Here is a 17,130-nt window from a genome sequence, read left to right as displayed (position 1 = left end):
CCTCAGTGGGAGGGAATGGCTTTCTTAAGGGTCACAGCCAGCTGATGAGCCTGGTATGTGTCCTTTCTACTACATCTCATTGCCTATATTTGAGAATCTTAGTTCTTTCCTTTACTCTCTGTTTCTAGTCCCAACACAGATGGTTTTCTTACCACAGAATTACCAACTCTGTCATCTCTGTTTCCCTACCCAATTTATTCGTCTGTAAGCATCAGTTTCTTGAACCTTCCACTTCTCCACAATTAGGACTCTTATGTTTTTTGGCTGCCTCATTCCTAGACTCTGGGGTTATTTACCAAACTGTGGTTCCCAGTTCCTGAGAATCACTGGTTGTGTGCTAAACCCAATATTCTCAGTTGTCATCTTATTTGATCTAAAGTGGCATTTGACACAGTTGATCTTGTCCTCCTTCTTGAAATACTTTTTTTTACTTAGTTCCTAGGATATCAGACTTGTCTTGTTTTTTTCCTACTTTTTGGACTCACCCTCAATTTCCTTTATTGGTTCTTCCTAATCTCCCAGGCCCTAAACCTATATGCTGATGACTCCTAAATTTATATCTCTAGCCTAGACTTCTCCCTTGAGAACGAAGACTCTTATATTAAACTGCAGTAATCAACATCCAGTGAAGGTACATATAAGTTTTTTTAAGCAAAGGAGTCAATCCATTTTAAAAAACTCTAAGAACTTTTTAAAGATGTCTGAGCTAAGGCCTCTGCCCTTGAAGAATTCTAGTCTCGTGGAGAGGAGGCAGACCAATTTAAAAATAGCTTTAATCCATTGTAAGAAATGCTATAATAGAGTTATATACTGAGTGCTACAAGAAAGTTTTCCCTTAGAATATACATTTTAGTTTTAATCCATATATTAAATATTAATAAGGCTTAATTTAGTGGTTAGGGATATTTTCTCTGTTTTAAATTGTTTGCAGAAACTAGTGCATACAGACACTTGTTTGTTTTGTTTTGTTCGTTTTTTTTTTTTTTTGATCTAGCATACGAAATTGATTGAATTGAAGATGCGTTTAGTCTGAGGAGCCAGATTGCTTGATTTGAGGGTTTATCACTGGCTAGAGAAGTGTTGATCACTGAATAAACATACAGGCAATGAAATTTGGTTTAGAGTATTTACATTCCAGTAACAAAAGTTCTTTAATTTTGGGCTTCCCTGGTGGCGCAGTGGTTGAGAGTCCACCTGCGGATGCAGGGGACACAGGTTCGTGCCCCGGTTTGGGAAGATTCTACATGCCGCAGAGTGGCCCGTGAGCCACAGCTGCTGAGCCTGTGCATCCGGAGCCTGTGCTCCGCAACGGGAGAGGCCATGGCAGTGAGAGGCCCACGTACCGCAAAAAAAAAAAAAAAAAGTTCTTTAATTTTACATTTAAAGGTAACTTGAGGTTACATTTCATGTAAGTTAATATAAAGCTGTTGGAATCAACCAAATGTGGACTGATGAAGGCTGATGAAGATTATTGTTAATGTGTTTTCCCTCATACAGTCTTTTTTATCTCATGTAATAATTCAGTGTCTTTCCAAATCTAAGAAAATCTAAGAAAAAGTTCAGGGTGATTCCAAAAGAACTGAACACTTGGAAAGTTTTTATTATTCAATAACTGCTTATATATGTGAATACATAGTCAAGACCAATGTTTATGTATGTATATTATACATAAATAGTTTAAAAAGCGTTTTGTAAAGAAACTTCCACTGTTATTCCTACAATCTTACAAATGCTCAAAACGTGCCTTTGTGTCACTTGGTACACATCTGTACTGTAGTCTAATTCGTATTAGACCTTTGTAGCATATCCTATCAGTGTTTGAAATGTCAGCCATGATGCAACCCTTCATTTCCTCAAAGCTGCATATTCCTGCCTGAATACTCTATGTTCATATAAAACCTAGTTACTGTGTAATATATTTTAAAAGTGTTTATTTTTGTGTCACCTTTTATAATGGTACTGCCAAAAAAAGACAGTCTTCCACCTTAATGAGAAGATTCTTTCTCTCTGAACAGCAGGGTTTTGGGTTTTGTTTTTGTGTTTTTTTACCTTTTTGTAAAATAAGACAGTTGCAAAGACCATAAATAACAAATGTATACCTTAATGAATGAAAATAAGGTGAACACACTTGAAACCATCACTCAGGTTAATAAATAGAACTTGTCAGCTACAAGCTGATCACAACTCCCTCCTTTCCCACAAAAGTAATCTCTGTCCAGACTTTAATGATAATCATGTCCTTGCTCCTTTAAATAGTTTATCATCCAACTGTTTACCTCTAGGCACTTAATCTTACCCATTTTTCAAAATTATATGTCTTTTGAGTATCTTTTATAAGTTCCCTCTCCATCCCTTTCTTTTCCTTATAATTTGTGTATTAACGAATCCAGCCCTTTGATTTGTAGAGTCTCCCTCAACCTGAGTTTTCTTGATTGTATGCTTGTAGTGCATGTTTCACTGACTTTGTATTTTCTGCAGATTGGTAGTTGGATTTAGTGGCTTAATCAAACTCATGTTTGATCCCTTTGGCAGGACCCTCAGTTGTTACGCTCTTTCATTAAGGAAGTACATAATGTCTGGTTGTTTTTCTTTCTGTGATTTTTAGCAGTTGTTGACACTCAACACCTAGTTATTCTTTGGGGATCATGGTGATATTCTAGAAGTTTCTTTTTTTAAAAGAGTTTTGTTTATTTATTTTTGGCTGCATCGGGTGTTCATTGCTGTGCATTCTTTAGTTGTGGCGAGCGGGGGCTACTCTTCGTTGCAGGGCACAGGCTTCTCATTGCGGTGGCTTCTCTTGTTGTGGAGCACGGGCTGTAGGCACGCAGGCTTCAGTAGTTGTGGCACGCAGACTCAGTAGTTGTGGCTCATGGGGTCTAGAGCTCAGGCTCAGTAATGTGGCTCACAGGCTTAGTTGTTCCGCCTCATTTGGGATCTTCCCAGATCAGGGCTCGAACCCATGTCCCCTGCATTGGCAGGCGGATTCTTAACCGCTGCGCCACCAGGGAAGCCCTCTTTTTTTACTCATTAGTTGGATTACTTTTCTAAAAAGCCACTTCCTGTTAATATACGTTTCATTACCCAATGGTATATGAACCACAGTTTAAGGATATTAACCTGTATAAATGGGAAATTCCTAGATAAACTTACTTTTGAACAGCACCTCTTGTTGCTGAGTGGGAGCTTGATAAATCTGGGAAAATTAATTAATACATTTATTTGATAAGTATTTATTGAATGCTTATTATGAGCCACACACAATGTTCCCTGTTGAGGTACAGTGGTGAATAGGTCAGTCTACTAGGGGGGGTTATGATAATGGCTGTGAAGGAGGTGTTTCAAGGGAGACCTGATTTAGATTGGTGGGTCAGAGAAGGCCTTTCTAGAGAAGTGTCATTTAACTTGAAATGGGAAGGATGACTAGAAATTAGGTAGAGAAAGAGAGGAAGATTTCACCCAGAGAGGATATTATATTTAGTAGCCTTTTCCTGGGAAAGAGCTTGGCTTATTGAAAGATCAGAAAGAAAGGCCACTGTAGGGTGCGGGGGAGGGATAGATTGGGAGTTTGGGATTGACATATACACACTGCTATAAAAATTTAAAAAAAATAAAAGAAAGGCCACTGTAGTTATAACATTGTGAGTTAGGGGGAGAGGGTTACCTTAAGAGGCAGTAGGAGCCTAATCATGGGTAGTAAGACCTTATAAATAGTGTTACATATCTTGCGATTTATTTTAGGTACAGTATAGAAAATTTTACCCATAAACTTATAGTAGGGTCTTAGCCTATCTAATATACATCTCTTTAGCATATGTAGACCTCCATAGGATGACTTTTCTGGATGGATTGGAAAGTGATCATTCCCATTTGTTTCAGGCTTTGCAAAGCTACCCTGGATACCATCTACACAAATGACGTTTGGATAGAGACAGAAGGTTGAAAAGAATCCTAAAAACTCATCTTCTTTCTATGTTCAAAGGTGTCTGGAGAAGCCAATGAAACTCAGATTGCAGAAGCATTGAAGCGGTACAGTGAACGGGCATTCTTTGTCCGGGAAGCTCTATTTCACCTTTTTAGCCTGACTCATGTGATGGAAAAAACAAAACCAGAAATTTTAAAGGTAAGAATAAGAAACTGCATATGAGAAATTTGAAATTGTCTTCCTAGATAGATGATGGTTTTGTGAAGAAAATTAGTGAAAATTTGCATTTAGTCTGTTTTTTTGTAATGGGGTTGATAATGTATAATTTCAGTTATTAGCCATAAATGAGAATGAGAGGAGATAGTTGCATAGTGTTACTGAAGTTTTATAGTAGTAAAGTTTTATAGTAGTGAAGTAGTAAAGTATAGTAAAGTAAAGTAAAGTAGTATAGTAGTAAAGTTTTATAGTAGTCTCATTTAAGCAATATAAATGCCTTCAAGTTCATATTTAACTATCTAAAACCAGTAATCACTGTGATATGTTTTCACCAGCTATAGTAGAAAATGGAATATATGACTGGAATCAGGACACTGCTTTGTATATTACTCCTGTATTGCTTCCATATAGGCTTTTTTAAGAAATACAATATTGGAATTTTATAAGGTACTTTTCCATGCAATTTATGAACCTCCTGTGCTTTTGTAACTAATCTGCGTTATTCCTCAATTAAGATATTTTAACCAAGACAGCTTTTGAAAGGCAAGAAAGGAGGATTCTTAATTTTGTTGATTACTTAGGACATTGTTTGTCAGAATGTGGTCCTCTATCCATCGGAAGTCTGGGATACTGCTTATTTTAAGAAGCATATTTGTGAGAGGCTTCCCTGGCGGTCCAGTGGCTGAGACTTTGCCTTCCAATGCGGTGGGTGCGGGTTCAGTCCCTGGTTGGGGAGCTAAGATCCCACATGCCTCGTGGCCAAAAAACCAAAACATAAAACAGAAGCAATATTGTAACAAATTCAGTAAAGACTTTGAAAATGGTCCACATCAAAAAAAATCTTTAAAAGGGGCTTCCCTAGTGGTGTAGTGGTTAAGAATCCACCTGTCAATGCAGGGGACAAGGGTTCGAGCCCTGGTCCGGGAAGATCCCACATGCCACAGAGCAACTAAGCCCCTGTGCCACAACTACTGAGCCTGCGCTCTAGAGCCCGCGAGCCACAACTACTGAAGCCTGCATGCCTAGAGCCTGTGCTCCACAACAAGAGAAGCCCCCACTCGCTGCAACAGAGAAAGCCAGCGCACAGCAACGAAGACCCAACGCAGCCAAAAAATACATAAATAAATAAACAAATTAATTAAATAAATCTTTAAAAAAATAAAATAAAAATAAAAAGCATATTAGTGAACCTCATGCCAAGACATTTAGATTCAATAGGGCTGGGTACAGGAATTATAAGGAAAATTAGAGTACCTCAGGAATTCGTGAGGTACAAGAATCTAAATTTTAATAATCCCCCAAGATAATCCTTATGCACATTCAGTTTAGAAACCAATGAGTATAGGACTATATTATATTTGATACCTCATTTAGTGGGCACGACAATCCCAAGAGATAAGTTTTATCTCCTGTTTTACAGATTATGTACCTGAGGGTCTGTGAGGTTAAGTAACAGAAAGTTAGTGTCAGAGCCAGAAATGCCTTAACCTCCCAGTTTCTTAGATTTTGAGAATGGGGTGTTTGGAAAGGAACCAGTAACATTTAAGTCCTAAGGTGTTACCCCCAACATCTGTCACCTCCTATGTACATACCAGAGGATGTTGGCACTTGGTATATGCATTATCATTTTTTGGTTTTGGTTACTGTGAACCTGAGTAACAAAGGACCAGACCTCTAGTCCTGATCTGAAATATTTACTCATTTATTTACTTCATTCATTTAGAGAATGATGCAGAGAGAAATGTGATTCTTGCAAAGGAGAGCAAAGAAAAAAGGTGGTAGCTGGCTGAAGAAGTGTGTGTTTTTTTTTTTTTTCTTTTTTTGGATGGGAGAAAAAAATAGCTTGTTTGTATGCTGATATTAATGATCCAGTACAGAATAAAAAATTGATACAGGAGTGAAAGGAGAGAACAGCTGAAGCAGTGTCCTTGAGTAGACAAGAAGGGAAGAATCTAGCATATAAGTGGAGGGATTACCTATAGAGAGGAGCCCCAAAAGGTCATTTATGGTAATAGGGAGGAAGACAGCATATGCACATGTATATGCTGGTAAGGAGGTACATGTGGAAGTGAGAATCTGAAGTTCTTTATGATTGATTCAGTTTTCTCAAGGTAACTGGAAGCAAGGTCTTCAGCCAGTAGTGAGGAATGGGGAGGATTTGTTGGGGATGAGAAGAGAGGAAAAGGAGAGAGGTAGTTATGTCAGCCAGAGGGAAGTGAATGGATTTTATGGTACTCTTAACTTTAGCAGTGTTCTTAAGGAACTGAATGTTGGAATTTGAAAGTGAAGGTTGCTACTGGTTTACTCTCTTCAAGTCAGTAAGAATTTGTTTAGTGCTTAGCATATAATAGGCCCTGAACTAGGTCTTGGAAATACAAAGATGTTTTCCCTGAATAGAAAAGATTCTTTAGCCTTACAGAAAAATCTCTAGACATGAACAACTTGATACCTACCTTGACCAGGTGAACAGGAACTAAATATTGGTGAGTAACTGCTATGTCCTAGGCTCTGCACGTGAGGATAAAAAAGATACTTAAGACATCTTAGAAATTATTATAGATCAACAAAGTAATGTTGCTATATGAAGAGAGCTTATATTTATAAGTTGGATCAAAAGAATTAATTTTTTTTTTCCAGCTTGTGGTTACTGGGATGAGAAACCACCCTATGAATTTGCCAGTGCAACTTGCTGCAAGCGCTTGTGTGTTTAACTTAACGAAGCAGGATCTTGCTGCAGGAATGCCTGTGCGACTCCTCGCTGATGTGACCCATTTGCTGCTCAAAGCCATGGAACATTTTCCCAATCACCAGCAGGTAAGCATATGGGAACTCCCATTCAAATAGTCCTTTTAGTGTCTCTCACCCATCTCCCACCTCCATACAGTTCATTTTAGTAGACCAAGGCTGGAAATTCAAATGCCTTTGGAGGCTGTGAAGTAATAAATTTATGATGTGACTGAGTGCAGGACAATAGAGAAGTAGAAAACTAGAGAATGCTTTCCTTGCCTAAAAAGTATTTCAGTTCAAATGTTAAGGGAAATAAAGCAAGCCATACAAAACATCTTGCACCTAGACCTTGAGTTAGTGATAATTTCAGCAAACAGGCATAGGCGTAGAGCTTTTGTTCTGAGCCAGGTACTGGTTCAGTATTCAAGTACTCAGTACTTAAGTACTGGGATAGAGAAATGAGTAAGACATGGATTTTCTATTTCTAGCAGTATAGGTAGACTACAAAACTTGTCCTGTCCTCAGGACAGGACTGTTCAAAATTTGAACAGTTTGGCAAGTTAGTAAAAAATACTCAACGGTGCAAAACCAAGTAAAAATGGCAACCCAGATAGGTGAGTGGGTCATTAAAGCCAGCTTCCCTCATTGAGAGCAATTGCCAAACTAGATGAACTTTAGGCTTTGGTGTTCATGGACTCTGGAAGCCAGGTGAACAGAAGACAAAATAGGACCCACCCAAAGGCCACCAGAAGGGAGGGAGATTAGCTGGAGTTATCCTATTTATTACCCTAGTTCTCACGTAATAGAAAAGATTTAAAAAAATGTGCGGGCTTCCCTGGTGGCGCAGTGGTTGAGAGTCCGCCTGCCGATGCAGGGGACATGGGTTTGTGCCCCAGTCTGGGAAGATCCCACATGCCGCGGAGTGGCTGGGCCCGTGAGCCATGGCCGCTGAGCCTGCGCGTCCAGAGCCTGTGCTCCGCAATGGGAGAGGCCACAGCAGTGAGAGGCCTGCGTACAGCAAAAAAAAAAAAATGTGCAAGTAAACTTATATGGGCCCAGTGGAAGTCAGTCTTTGAAGAGTAGGTGGGCAGAATAAAGGTTTTAAGAAATAAGTGGTGTTTTATCAATCTTTCTTTTTTTTATAGAGTCTACCCCTGTTTAAAAAATAAAATAATATTTTATTCAGGATTTTTTTTCTCCGTTTGGTTCTTTAGTTACAGAAGAATTGCCTCCTTTCACTTTGCAGTGACCGAATTCTTCAAGATGTTCCATTTAACAGGCAAGTGATAGCACTAGAACTTAAAATGGGGCAAAATGGAATTCTAGAATATGTCTTGGGTCATTTCTTACCATTCAGGATATTCGTGGTGTACAATTAGTCAAGTGGGTGGGATTGTGCGTTGCCTTGTAGAATGCTAAATCTACTTTCTCTAATTTAGTGCTTTGATGTTCATGATAACAGATTGGCCCCTGTTTTCATAGCCCTTTGCATAAGAATTTATATTGATTATAGTTTTTAGAATATCTGTACAATATTGTGGGCTGAAGAAATTGAGGCATATAGACATTCAGTGTCTTGCCAGTGGTTTTGTGACTAGTAACTGCTAAGCTAGAAAGACTCAAGCCTTCTAGGTCCAGTGTTCTTTTCTCTGTATCATACCTTATTATTATTGTTATTTGATATTTAATTATAGAAGAAACTTTTTAAGCAGAGGTTAAGGGAGACCATATAGCTGTATTCCAGTAAGTATAAAGGGTTTCCTTGTTTTCTAAGATGTGATTTGGGAGCTAAACAGGTTATTATTTTTTTTCATTTTACTACTTTAAAATATAATTTTTTAATGATGGTATTTTGAAGAAGAAATTTATACTTTATGATTTAGTGAGAAGTGTCTTTCTCAAGCAGTAATTTTACTGTGAATTATTTTTATTTGGGTAACAGTACACTGTTATCTGGCATGGCTGAGGCAATGAAGTATTCCATTTACTATTTGAAATAAATAGTTTGGATAAAAATATAACTACATATATCTCATGTAGATTGCTAATTTTATTTTATAAATATATTGAGCATCTGTATTGATCACATGAAGTCATAGGTAGAAAAGACGTAATCTCCTAAAGAAAATTATAAACTACCCCAGGGTTGGCAAACTTTTTCTTAAAGGGCCAGATAATAAATGTTCTAGGTTAGTGAGCCATTGGGTCTCTGTTGGACCTACTTAACTCTGCCGTTGTACCTCCAAAGCAGCCATAGACACTTTATAAACAAATGGGGATAACTATGTTCCAATAAAACTTTAGAAAACAGGCAGCTGGGCCCACAGCTATTAAGATCACTCAAGGTAGGCTATCATTTGCCCTTGATGTAGCCCGTGCACTCTGCTAGAATTGAGCTTCTTTGTGGTGAGAGACGGTGATTGGTTAATCTTGCCCCTAGTACTTAGTACTTAAGTGGATGCTTAATGGAAGGATGGATGAATGAATGAATTATGAGTATAATAGAAGACAGTCATTCATAGAAGAGGATGACAGAGTGTACTGGGCCCCCAAGCAAAGAGGGAAAGATTCCATCTGCTTGGTGATCATTAAAGATTTCATGTTAGTGATGGTATTTAAGATAATAAAGATAACAACTAATGTATGAAGCACTTATCAGGCACTGTGCTAAGTGTTTTACATATGCTTATTCAGTCCTTACAACAGTCCTGTGAAATTGTTACTCTTGTAATCTTCATTTTACAGATGAGGAAACAGAGGCACAGAGAAGTTTAGTAACTTGCTCAAGGTGATAAGATAGTAAGTAGCAGAATTTAGATTTAAATCCAGACTGACTCCAGAGCTTCTACTTTTTATATCCATGCCATATTGCCTTGAAAATGAAAGCTGATTGAGTGATTGTTTTGTGTTTTGGGAACTGCACAGATAAAGGCACAGAGGAAGACAATACTAGTAAAAAATTAACCTTTATCAAAAGTTTGGTATGTGCCAAGTTCTGTACTAAGTCTTAAGCTTTATGTGTGATATCATATACAGCAGTCCTACGGAATAAGATCATATTATTTTACAGACAAGAAAATTGAAGTTCAGAGAGATTAAGGAAGTTGCCCAGGGTCCCAAAGTTAGTAAATGGTGAAGGTGATATTTGAATGCAGGCTGATTCCAAAGTGTATCATGTTCTTAATGACCTGACTGCATTGCCTCACATGATAAAATAGTTTATTTTATTATTGTCATTAACATTAGATAGAGCTATAATTCCGACCCCAAAATTCAGAGGACTTTGGAATCTGCTCTTAACTACCAAGCTATATTACCTCATAATTATGGGCATGTTTGGGGACTAATAAAGTTTCCACATGTCATATCCTCTCTTTTCCTGCTTTCTTTTTTTCTCTAAAGCATATGTCAGTACCTAAACAAACCATATATTTTACTTATTTATTTATTATCTGTCTTCCCACTATCTGTAAGCTCTAATGAGAGTAGAGATATTTTCTGTTTTGTTCACTACCCTCTCTCCAGCACCAAGAACAGTATCTGGCACAAAACAGGAGCTCAATAAATGTTTTGGAGTGAATGAATGAATGTTCCCATTGTGCTAGGTACTGGGAGGAACCCAGAAAATACTTTAAATTATTGCTATAGTATAGAAATCACTACAGAATAGAAATATGTTGTAATTCTAGAAGATGAATGCCAGATATTTTTGACCATATTTTCCAAACTCTTGTTCCTTTACAAAGTGTTGTCAGAATTAATAATGACACCATCTCCACAACACTAAGTGCACTTGTTATTCTCTTATCAATTAGGAGGAATTTTCCCCTTCCTTCTCACCTACCTAAATTGTAGCATCAGTTCCCAGCTGGAGCTTTGGGAAATGCCTGGGGCCTCCAGGATTAATTCATGAAACTCTTTGTGTGTTTTCAGGTTTGAAGCAGCCAAGCTTGTCATGCAGTGGCTCTGCAACCATGAGGATCAAAACATGCAAAGGATGGCAGTTGCAATCATTTCCATCCTGGCTGCCAAGGTGCCTGAACTCTTGTTGAATAATCTTCTGTAGGAAACTATTTCCCATGACAGTTACTATTTTTCCCCAAATCTGTGTGCCAGTGAGGTTTTAGTAAGCCAGGTAACTTACTGAAGCTGTATTCAGTATTGTGGAATTCCAGGTTGATCAGAGATTTTAGTCTGACCTTTGGAGTCTGTTACAGTGAATGATATTAAACTCACACTGGTGAATTCTTGGACATTTACTTTGTCTTCTGCTTGCTTGCAGCTTTCTACAGAACAAACTGCACAGCTTGGTGCTGAACTCTTCATTGTCAGGGTAAGTCTGTACAGACTCCTAAACAGTTTTCATTTGTATTATTTTCAGGCAGTGTTGTGTATCTTCTGACATTTTATATTTTAAAAGATTATTTTTGTTACTTCTAAGTGAGTGAATTAATTTCTCTTCATTGAGGCAGATTTACTCCTTAACAGAGATGGAAAGAGCCCTGAACTAGGAGTCAGATGACCTGGGATCTAACTTGTAAACTCACTTTGTGAATTTAGATAAATTACCTGGACCATTGGGGCCTGAATAAACCTTAAGATCCTATCTAGTTCTAAAATTCTGTGATTTTGTTATTTATGAAGAAAATGTGGAGTCTCTATTTTAGGCGTAAGGTTGTGCTAGATGCTTTAGGGAAGAAGATAATGTAAATAGCTGATATATGATTTTACTTGCTTCGTTTGAGGAATTAATATAGTGAACAGTGAAAAGTTAAAAGCTTTAAAGAGAATAAATTTAAACCATGCCTTAGGGGAGACTGAGGAAAAAGTCCACTTAGGAGCTGCTTGTTACAATCCTGGCGTGAGATGTTTGAATAATAATAGTAGATGGAAAAGTCAAATGAGAGACTCCCCTTTTCTATAACTTACAAGTTATGTATGTAATGAGAAAGTAAGTCACTCATTTGGTAAATATGGATAGGATACTCATCAGGTACCTACCACCTTACTAGGTGTTAGGGATCTACACTGAATTATATCTATAATTCCTGCCCATAAGAAATTCACAGTATAGTAGAGAAAATAGCTATGTAGACCTGGTCGTAATACAGTAATACAATCTAATAAATATATAATAATAAGAGTGATATGAGTGAAAAAAGCAGTGTAAAAAGAGGAAAAGGCTGTGATGGTATAAAGGAAGGAGTAGTCAATATATCTGGGCTTATTCCCAGTTCTATCACTTACTAGCTGTGTGATTTAAGACAAGTCACCTAAATTTTCTTAGGGATGATAAAATGCTTTATACAGTTGTTATGAAGATTAAATAAAAAGGAAAAATTAATTGAAGGAATATGCTAAGTGCCTAGCACAAAATACGATACGTATGTTAGATGAATAGAAAAGGATGCTGATTTGATTTATTTTTACTCTTTTAGGGATGACATTTTAGTTTTAAAAATGGCTTTTTATTGCTGTACATGTGTTTCAGTAATTTTGGCGGGAGGTGTACTCAAAGATATTAAGGAAGTAGTGCACTTATATGCTTTGGGAGAAAATTGTTTGGTTTAAAGTAGGAATTAGCAGGAATTAATAGTAGTAGTAATGATGATGCTAGCTAACTTTTTTTTTTAAGCCCTTAATTATCACCCACAATTTACAGATGAGGAAACAAAGAGTTAAATTGGCAAACAAGGTTATTACACAGTTAGATGCAGAGATTATATTTATGCTCAGGTAGCCCAATTCTAGTGCCACACTCTTAGCCGCTATGCTATTAAGTTACATAATTGCAACTAGATGTTTGTGTTTCTTAAAAATTTTTTCCTGAATTGTACATAACTTTAAGTAATAGTGTTCGTTAGTGTTACTTGTATCTGTTGTTGCAGAGCTCCCTTTTACCCTCAAAAGTGTAAACTAAAAATGGAATTATGTATGCCCGTGTAGGTCTTAAAATATTTCTTTTTCAAGCTTAAATTTCTTAGGTTAAAGCTATGATAGAAATAATTTACAAAAGGAATTTCAAAGCTATTATCTTATTTAAATCCAGTTTAGGCTTTAATTCTCTTACTATTGTATGTAGTTTGTCCTTTCTTTTTTTCTTAAGGAAAACTTGGAGTTAGAGAGAATTAGGTCTTCCAGTTCTTACTTTCTCTTACTAAGTTGACTCTGATCAAATTACTTAATATTTCTCGGACTCAATTTCCTCTCCTGAAAAATGGGGATGACAATATTACAATATAGGATATGATTTGCTGATGTGTAGTAAATATTAGATTCATTCCCTCTTCACCCCCTCCACCTTTTTTATCCCAGGATCTGCAATGAGTATATGTTGTGACCCGTTGGATAAGATAGTTGGTCCTAAGCTTTAATCATCTTGCTTTTCATTTTATTTACAGGCGATTAGATTTTAGGTGTGATCAGAATATTTTAAAAGTATTTATGAAAATCCTCTATTTTTTTCTTGTTGAAGGAAAAGTCTGATCCAAGAGGCTGTTTGTTGTCCTTGTAAGAACCTTTATAGGAAATGTTTGAAACCCTGAAACTAATCCTCATGGACTTATTAGTCAGTGTTATTACCAGTAATTGTAATAACAATTCAGTAATTAGAAATTAATTCTATTTTCCTCCTTTCAGCAACTTCTTCAAATAGTGAAGCAGAAAACCAATCAAAATTCAGTGGACACTACTTTGAAGTTTACTTTGAGTGCACTTTGGAACCTCACAGATGAATCTCCAACCACTTGCAGACACTTTATTGAAAATCAAGGGTTGGAACTCTTCATGAGGGTTCTAGAGGTTAGAATGGGAATTTAGCCTACAGTTTTTGACATTGATTTATTGATTGATTTGAGCATTTATTTATTATATTTGGTTCTTTAGTTATAGGTTTCTCGTTCTTTTTACAGTCATTCCCAACTGAGTCATCCATTCAACAGAAAGTCCTAGGACTTTTGGTAAGATATAAGTATTTCCTGCTAATTTCAAGCTGTAATTATTTTCCATCTGAGGTAATACATAGAAAGATGCTACTCTATTTGTAAACACTTAATGACGTTAGAAAATATATATAATATAATTAAGGGGAAAAAACAGGCTACAAAATTATATATACATATTAAGATTTTCACCATACTAAAAGGAAAGATATAAATTACATACTTTTACTTATATATTTTGGTGTAGTACAAAGCTTCACTGTGAGCGTATTTTACTTGTATAATCAGGAAAAAAAAATCTCATGAAAAATGTCACTAACCTACAAGTGTCCTTAGATTCTATGTTTGGTAATTGATAATTACTGCTTAAACAACTGTTTAACAGATCAGATGTTCCATAAATATACTGGATATATGTTAAAGTGAGCCCTCTAGGATTTTGAGACAAAGGTGAGGATCAGATATTTTATCACCTTTAATCACTGCAATAGGAAAAGTACCCATATGGTAAAGCCCATTTCAAAGCAGACCTCTGCTCTCGAGGAATTAGATCATAGGAGGCATAGATTAGTGTTTGTTTTCTAGATGCAGCAGTATGAAAGATGGATTTTGGGGAAAGCTGAGGGCTGGCATTTAAGGAAGACTATCTATTTACTGTAGTTTTAGTTACATAAAGCAGAAAATGTAAAACTACCTAAATGCCCAGTAATAGAGAAGTATTAAGTAAATTATAGTATTTGATTGTTTTATTCTGGGTTTGTAGATTATTAGATACAGAATTTGACCCAAGTCATTATAAAATGAAAAAGGGAATTGATTTGAAATATTCAGAGAGATCTTATAGGGCTTTAAAAAATGCTTTTTAAAAAAATTTCATAGGAATACATGCTGGGGACTTCCCTGGTGGCGCACTGGTTAAAAATCCACCTGCCAATGCAGGGGACATGGGTTCGAGCCCTGGTCCGGGAAGATCCCACATGCCGCAGAGCAACTAAGCCCGTGCGCCACAACTACTGAGCCTGTGCTCTAGAGTCCGCACGCCACAACTACTGAAGCCCACATGCCTAGAGCCCACGCTCTGCAACAAGAGAAGCCACCGCAACAAGAAGCCTGTGCGCCTCAACGAAGAGTAGCCCCCGCTTACCGCAACTAGAGAAAGCCTGCGCGCAGCAACAAAGACCCAACACAGCCAAAAACAAATAAATAAATAAACATTTTTTTAAAAAAAAAAAAAGGAATACATGCTTATTGTAGCTAGTGAAACAGTGAGAAATGTATTTAAAAGGTTTAAGGTTTTTTCCCCAACATTTCTTTATTTTCATCTCTGTGAGGTAATTAATATTAATACAACTTGGTGTGCTTCCTTACATATCTTTCTCCATTACTTTGTGATAGAATTTTTTCAATAATTTATTTTGAGATATAGATTCTAATTTAATTTTTCATGGTCAGAGAACATACTTTGTTTTAAGTCCTTTTGAATTTATTGAGACTTGTGTGTGGCCCAGAATATGGTCTATCCTGGTAAGTATTCCCTGTGCACTTGATAAGAATGTATATTCTGGGCTTCCCTGGTGGCGCAGTGGTTGAGAGTCCGTCTGCCGATGCAGGGGACACGGGTTCGTGCCCCGGTCCGGGAAGATCCCACATGCCGCAGAGCGGCTAGGCCCGTGAGCCATGGCCGCTGAGCCTGCACGTCCGGAGCCTGTGCTCCGCAATGGGAGAGGCCACAACAGTGAGAGCCCCGCGTACCGCAAAAAAAAAAAAAAAAAAAAAGAATGTATATTCTGCTATTGTTAGAGTGTTCTATAAATGTCAGTTGGGTCTAGTAGGTTGATATTATTCAAGTCTACCACAGGCTTACTGATTTTCTGCCTACTTGTTCTAGCAATTATCATATTCTATCAGTTTCTGCTTCCTATATTTTGAAGTTCTGTTATTAGGTTCATAAACAGAATTGCTATGCCGTCTTAATTGACCCCTTTATCATTATGAAATGGCCTGGTATATTCTTTACTTTGGAATCTCCTTTGTCTCCTTAATATAGCTATTCCAGCTTTCTTTTGAATAATGTTACCATGGTTTATCTTTTTCCATCCTTTTACTTTTAACCTATATTTGTCTTTATATTTAAAGTGTGTTTCTTATAGACAGCATATACTTTGCACCCTGTTTTTTTATCCAATATGAGAATTTCTCCTTTTTTTTTTTTTTTTTTTTTTTTTTTTTGCGGTATGCGGGCCTCTCACTGCCGTGGCCTCTCCCGTTGCGGAGCACAGGCTCCTGACACGCAGGCTCAGCGGCCATGGCTCATGGGCCCAGCCGCTCCACGGCATGTGGGATCTTGCCGGACCAGGGCACGAACCCACGTCCCCTGCATTGGCAGGCGGACTCTCAACCACTGTGCCACCAGGGAAGCCCCTCTCCTTTTTATTTGGACTGTTTGGATTATTTACATTTAATGTAATTATTGGTATGGTTAGATTTGAATTCATCAACTTGGTATTTGTTTTCTCTTTGTCCTATCTGTTCTTTGTTTTTTCTTCTTTTTCTGCTTTAAAAAAAAGGTTTAATTGAGTATTTTTTTATAATTCCGTTTGATCCCCTTTCTTGGTTTATTAGCTATTACTCTAATTTGTTATGTTAATGATTGTTGTGGGTTTATAGCATACATCTTTAAACACAGTCTCCCTTTAAGAGATTTTATATAATTTCATGTATAGTATTAAGAACCTTATAATAGTAGATGTCCATTTCTGCTCTTCTTTCCTTTATGTCATCATTTTCATGCATTTTATTTTATATATGTAATAAAACACATAAACACTTTTTAAATATCAATTATCTTTTAAGAAGATTTAAATAATTTTTTAAAATTTGTATGTTCACCCAAATAGTTACTATTTCTGATGCTCTTCTTTCCTTTGTGTAGATCCACATTTCCAACTGCTCTCATTTTCCTTCTACCTAAAAAACATCCTTTAATATATTTCGTAATGTGGGTCTGCTGATGGTGAATTCTTCAGCTTTTGTATGTCTGCAAACATCTTTATTTATTTAACATTCATTTTTGAAAGATTTTTTGCCAGGTGTAGAATTCTAGGTTGACAATACTTTAAATATGTTTGTTATCTTTTTTCTGATTTGCATCTTTCCAGTGAGAAATATGATGTCATTGTTATCTTTATTCATCTATATTGTATATGATTTTTTCCTCTGGCTACTTTTAAGATTTAGGATTAGCAACAACAGTTCTGAGTAATTTGATTATGATGTATTTTAGTGTAATTTACTTCATGCTTCCTGTATTTGGGATTCATTGAA

The 17,130-nt window shown here is 36.8% G+C and overlaps 1 protein-coding gene across 2 annotated transcripts in view; it reads left to right on the top strand.

The window, feature by feature from the left end:
* ZYG11B (zyg-11 family member B, cell cycle regulator) overlaps window positions 1-17,130 on the top strand; it is a 79,872-nt gene that overhangs the window by 36,040 nt on the left and 26,702 nt on the right. For both annotated transcript variants that reach the window (XM_082863481.1, XM_082863482.1), the window contains exons 4-10: window positions 3,980-4,120; window positions 6,776-6,952; window positions 8,080-8,144; window positions 10,799-10,898; window positions 11,148-11,198; window positions 13,505-13,666; window positions 13,777-13,824. In XM_082863481.1, the coding sequence (XP_082719607.1) occupies window positions 3,980-4,120; window positions 6,776-6,952; window positions 8,080-8,144; window positions 10,799-10,898; window positions 11,148-11,198; window positions 13,505-13,666; window positions 13,777-13,824 (744 nt within the window). The remainder of the gene's footprint in view (window positions 1-3,979; window positions 4,121-6,775; window positions 6,953-8,079; window positions 8,145-10,798; window positions 10,899-11,147; window positions 11,199-13,504; window positions 13,667-13,776; window positions 13,825-17,130) is intronic.

Source organism: Leucopleurus acutus, assembly GCF_964270905.1.
Source record: "Leucopleurus acutus genome assembly, chromosome: 2".
In the NCBI taxonomy this organism is placed as follows: Eukaryota; Metazoa; Chordata; class Mammalia; order Artiodactyla; family Delphinidae; genus Leucopleurus; species Leucopleurus acutus.
Note: the sequence above shows the minus strand (reverse complement) of the source record. Positions and strands in the feature narration are given on the sequence as shown.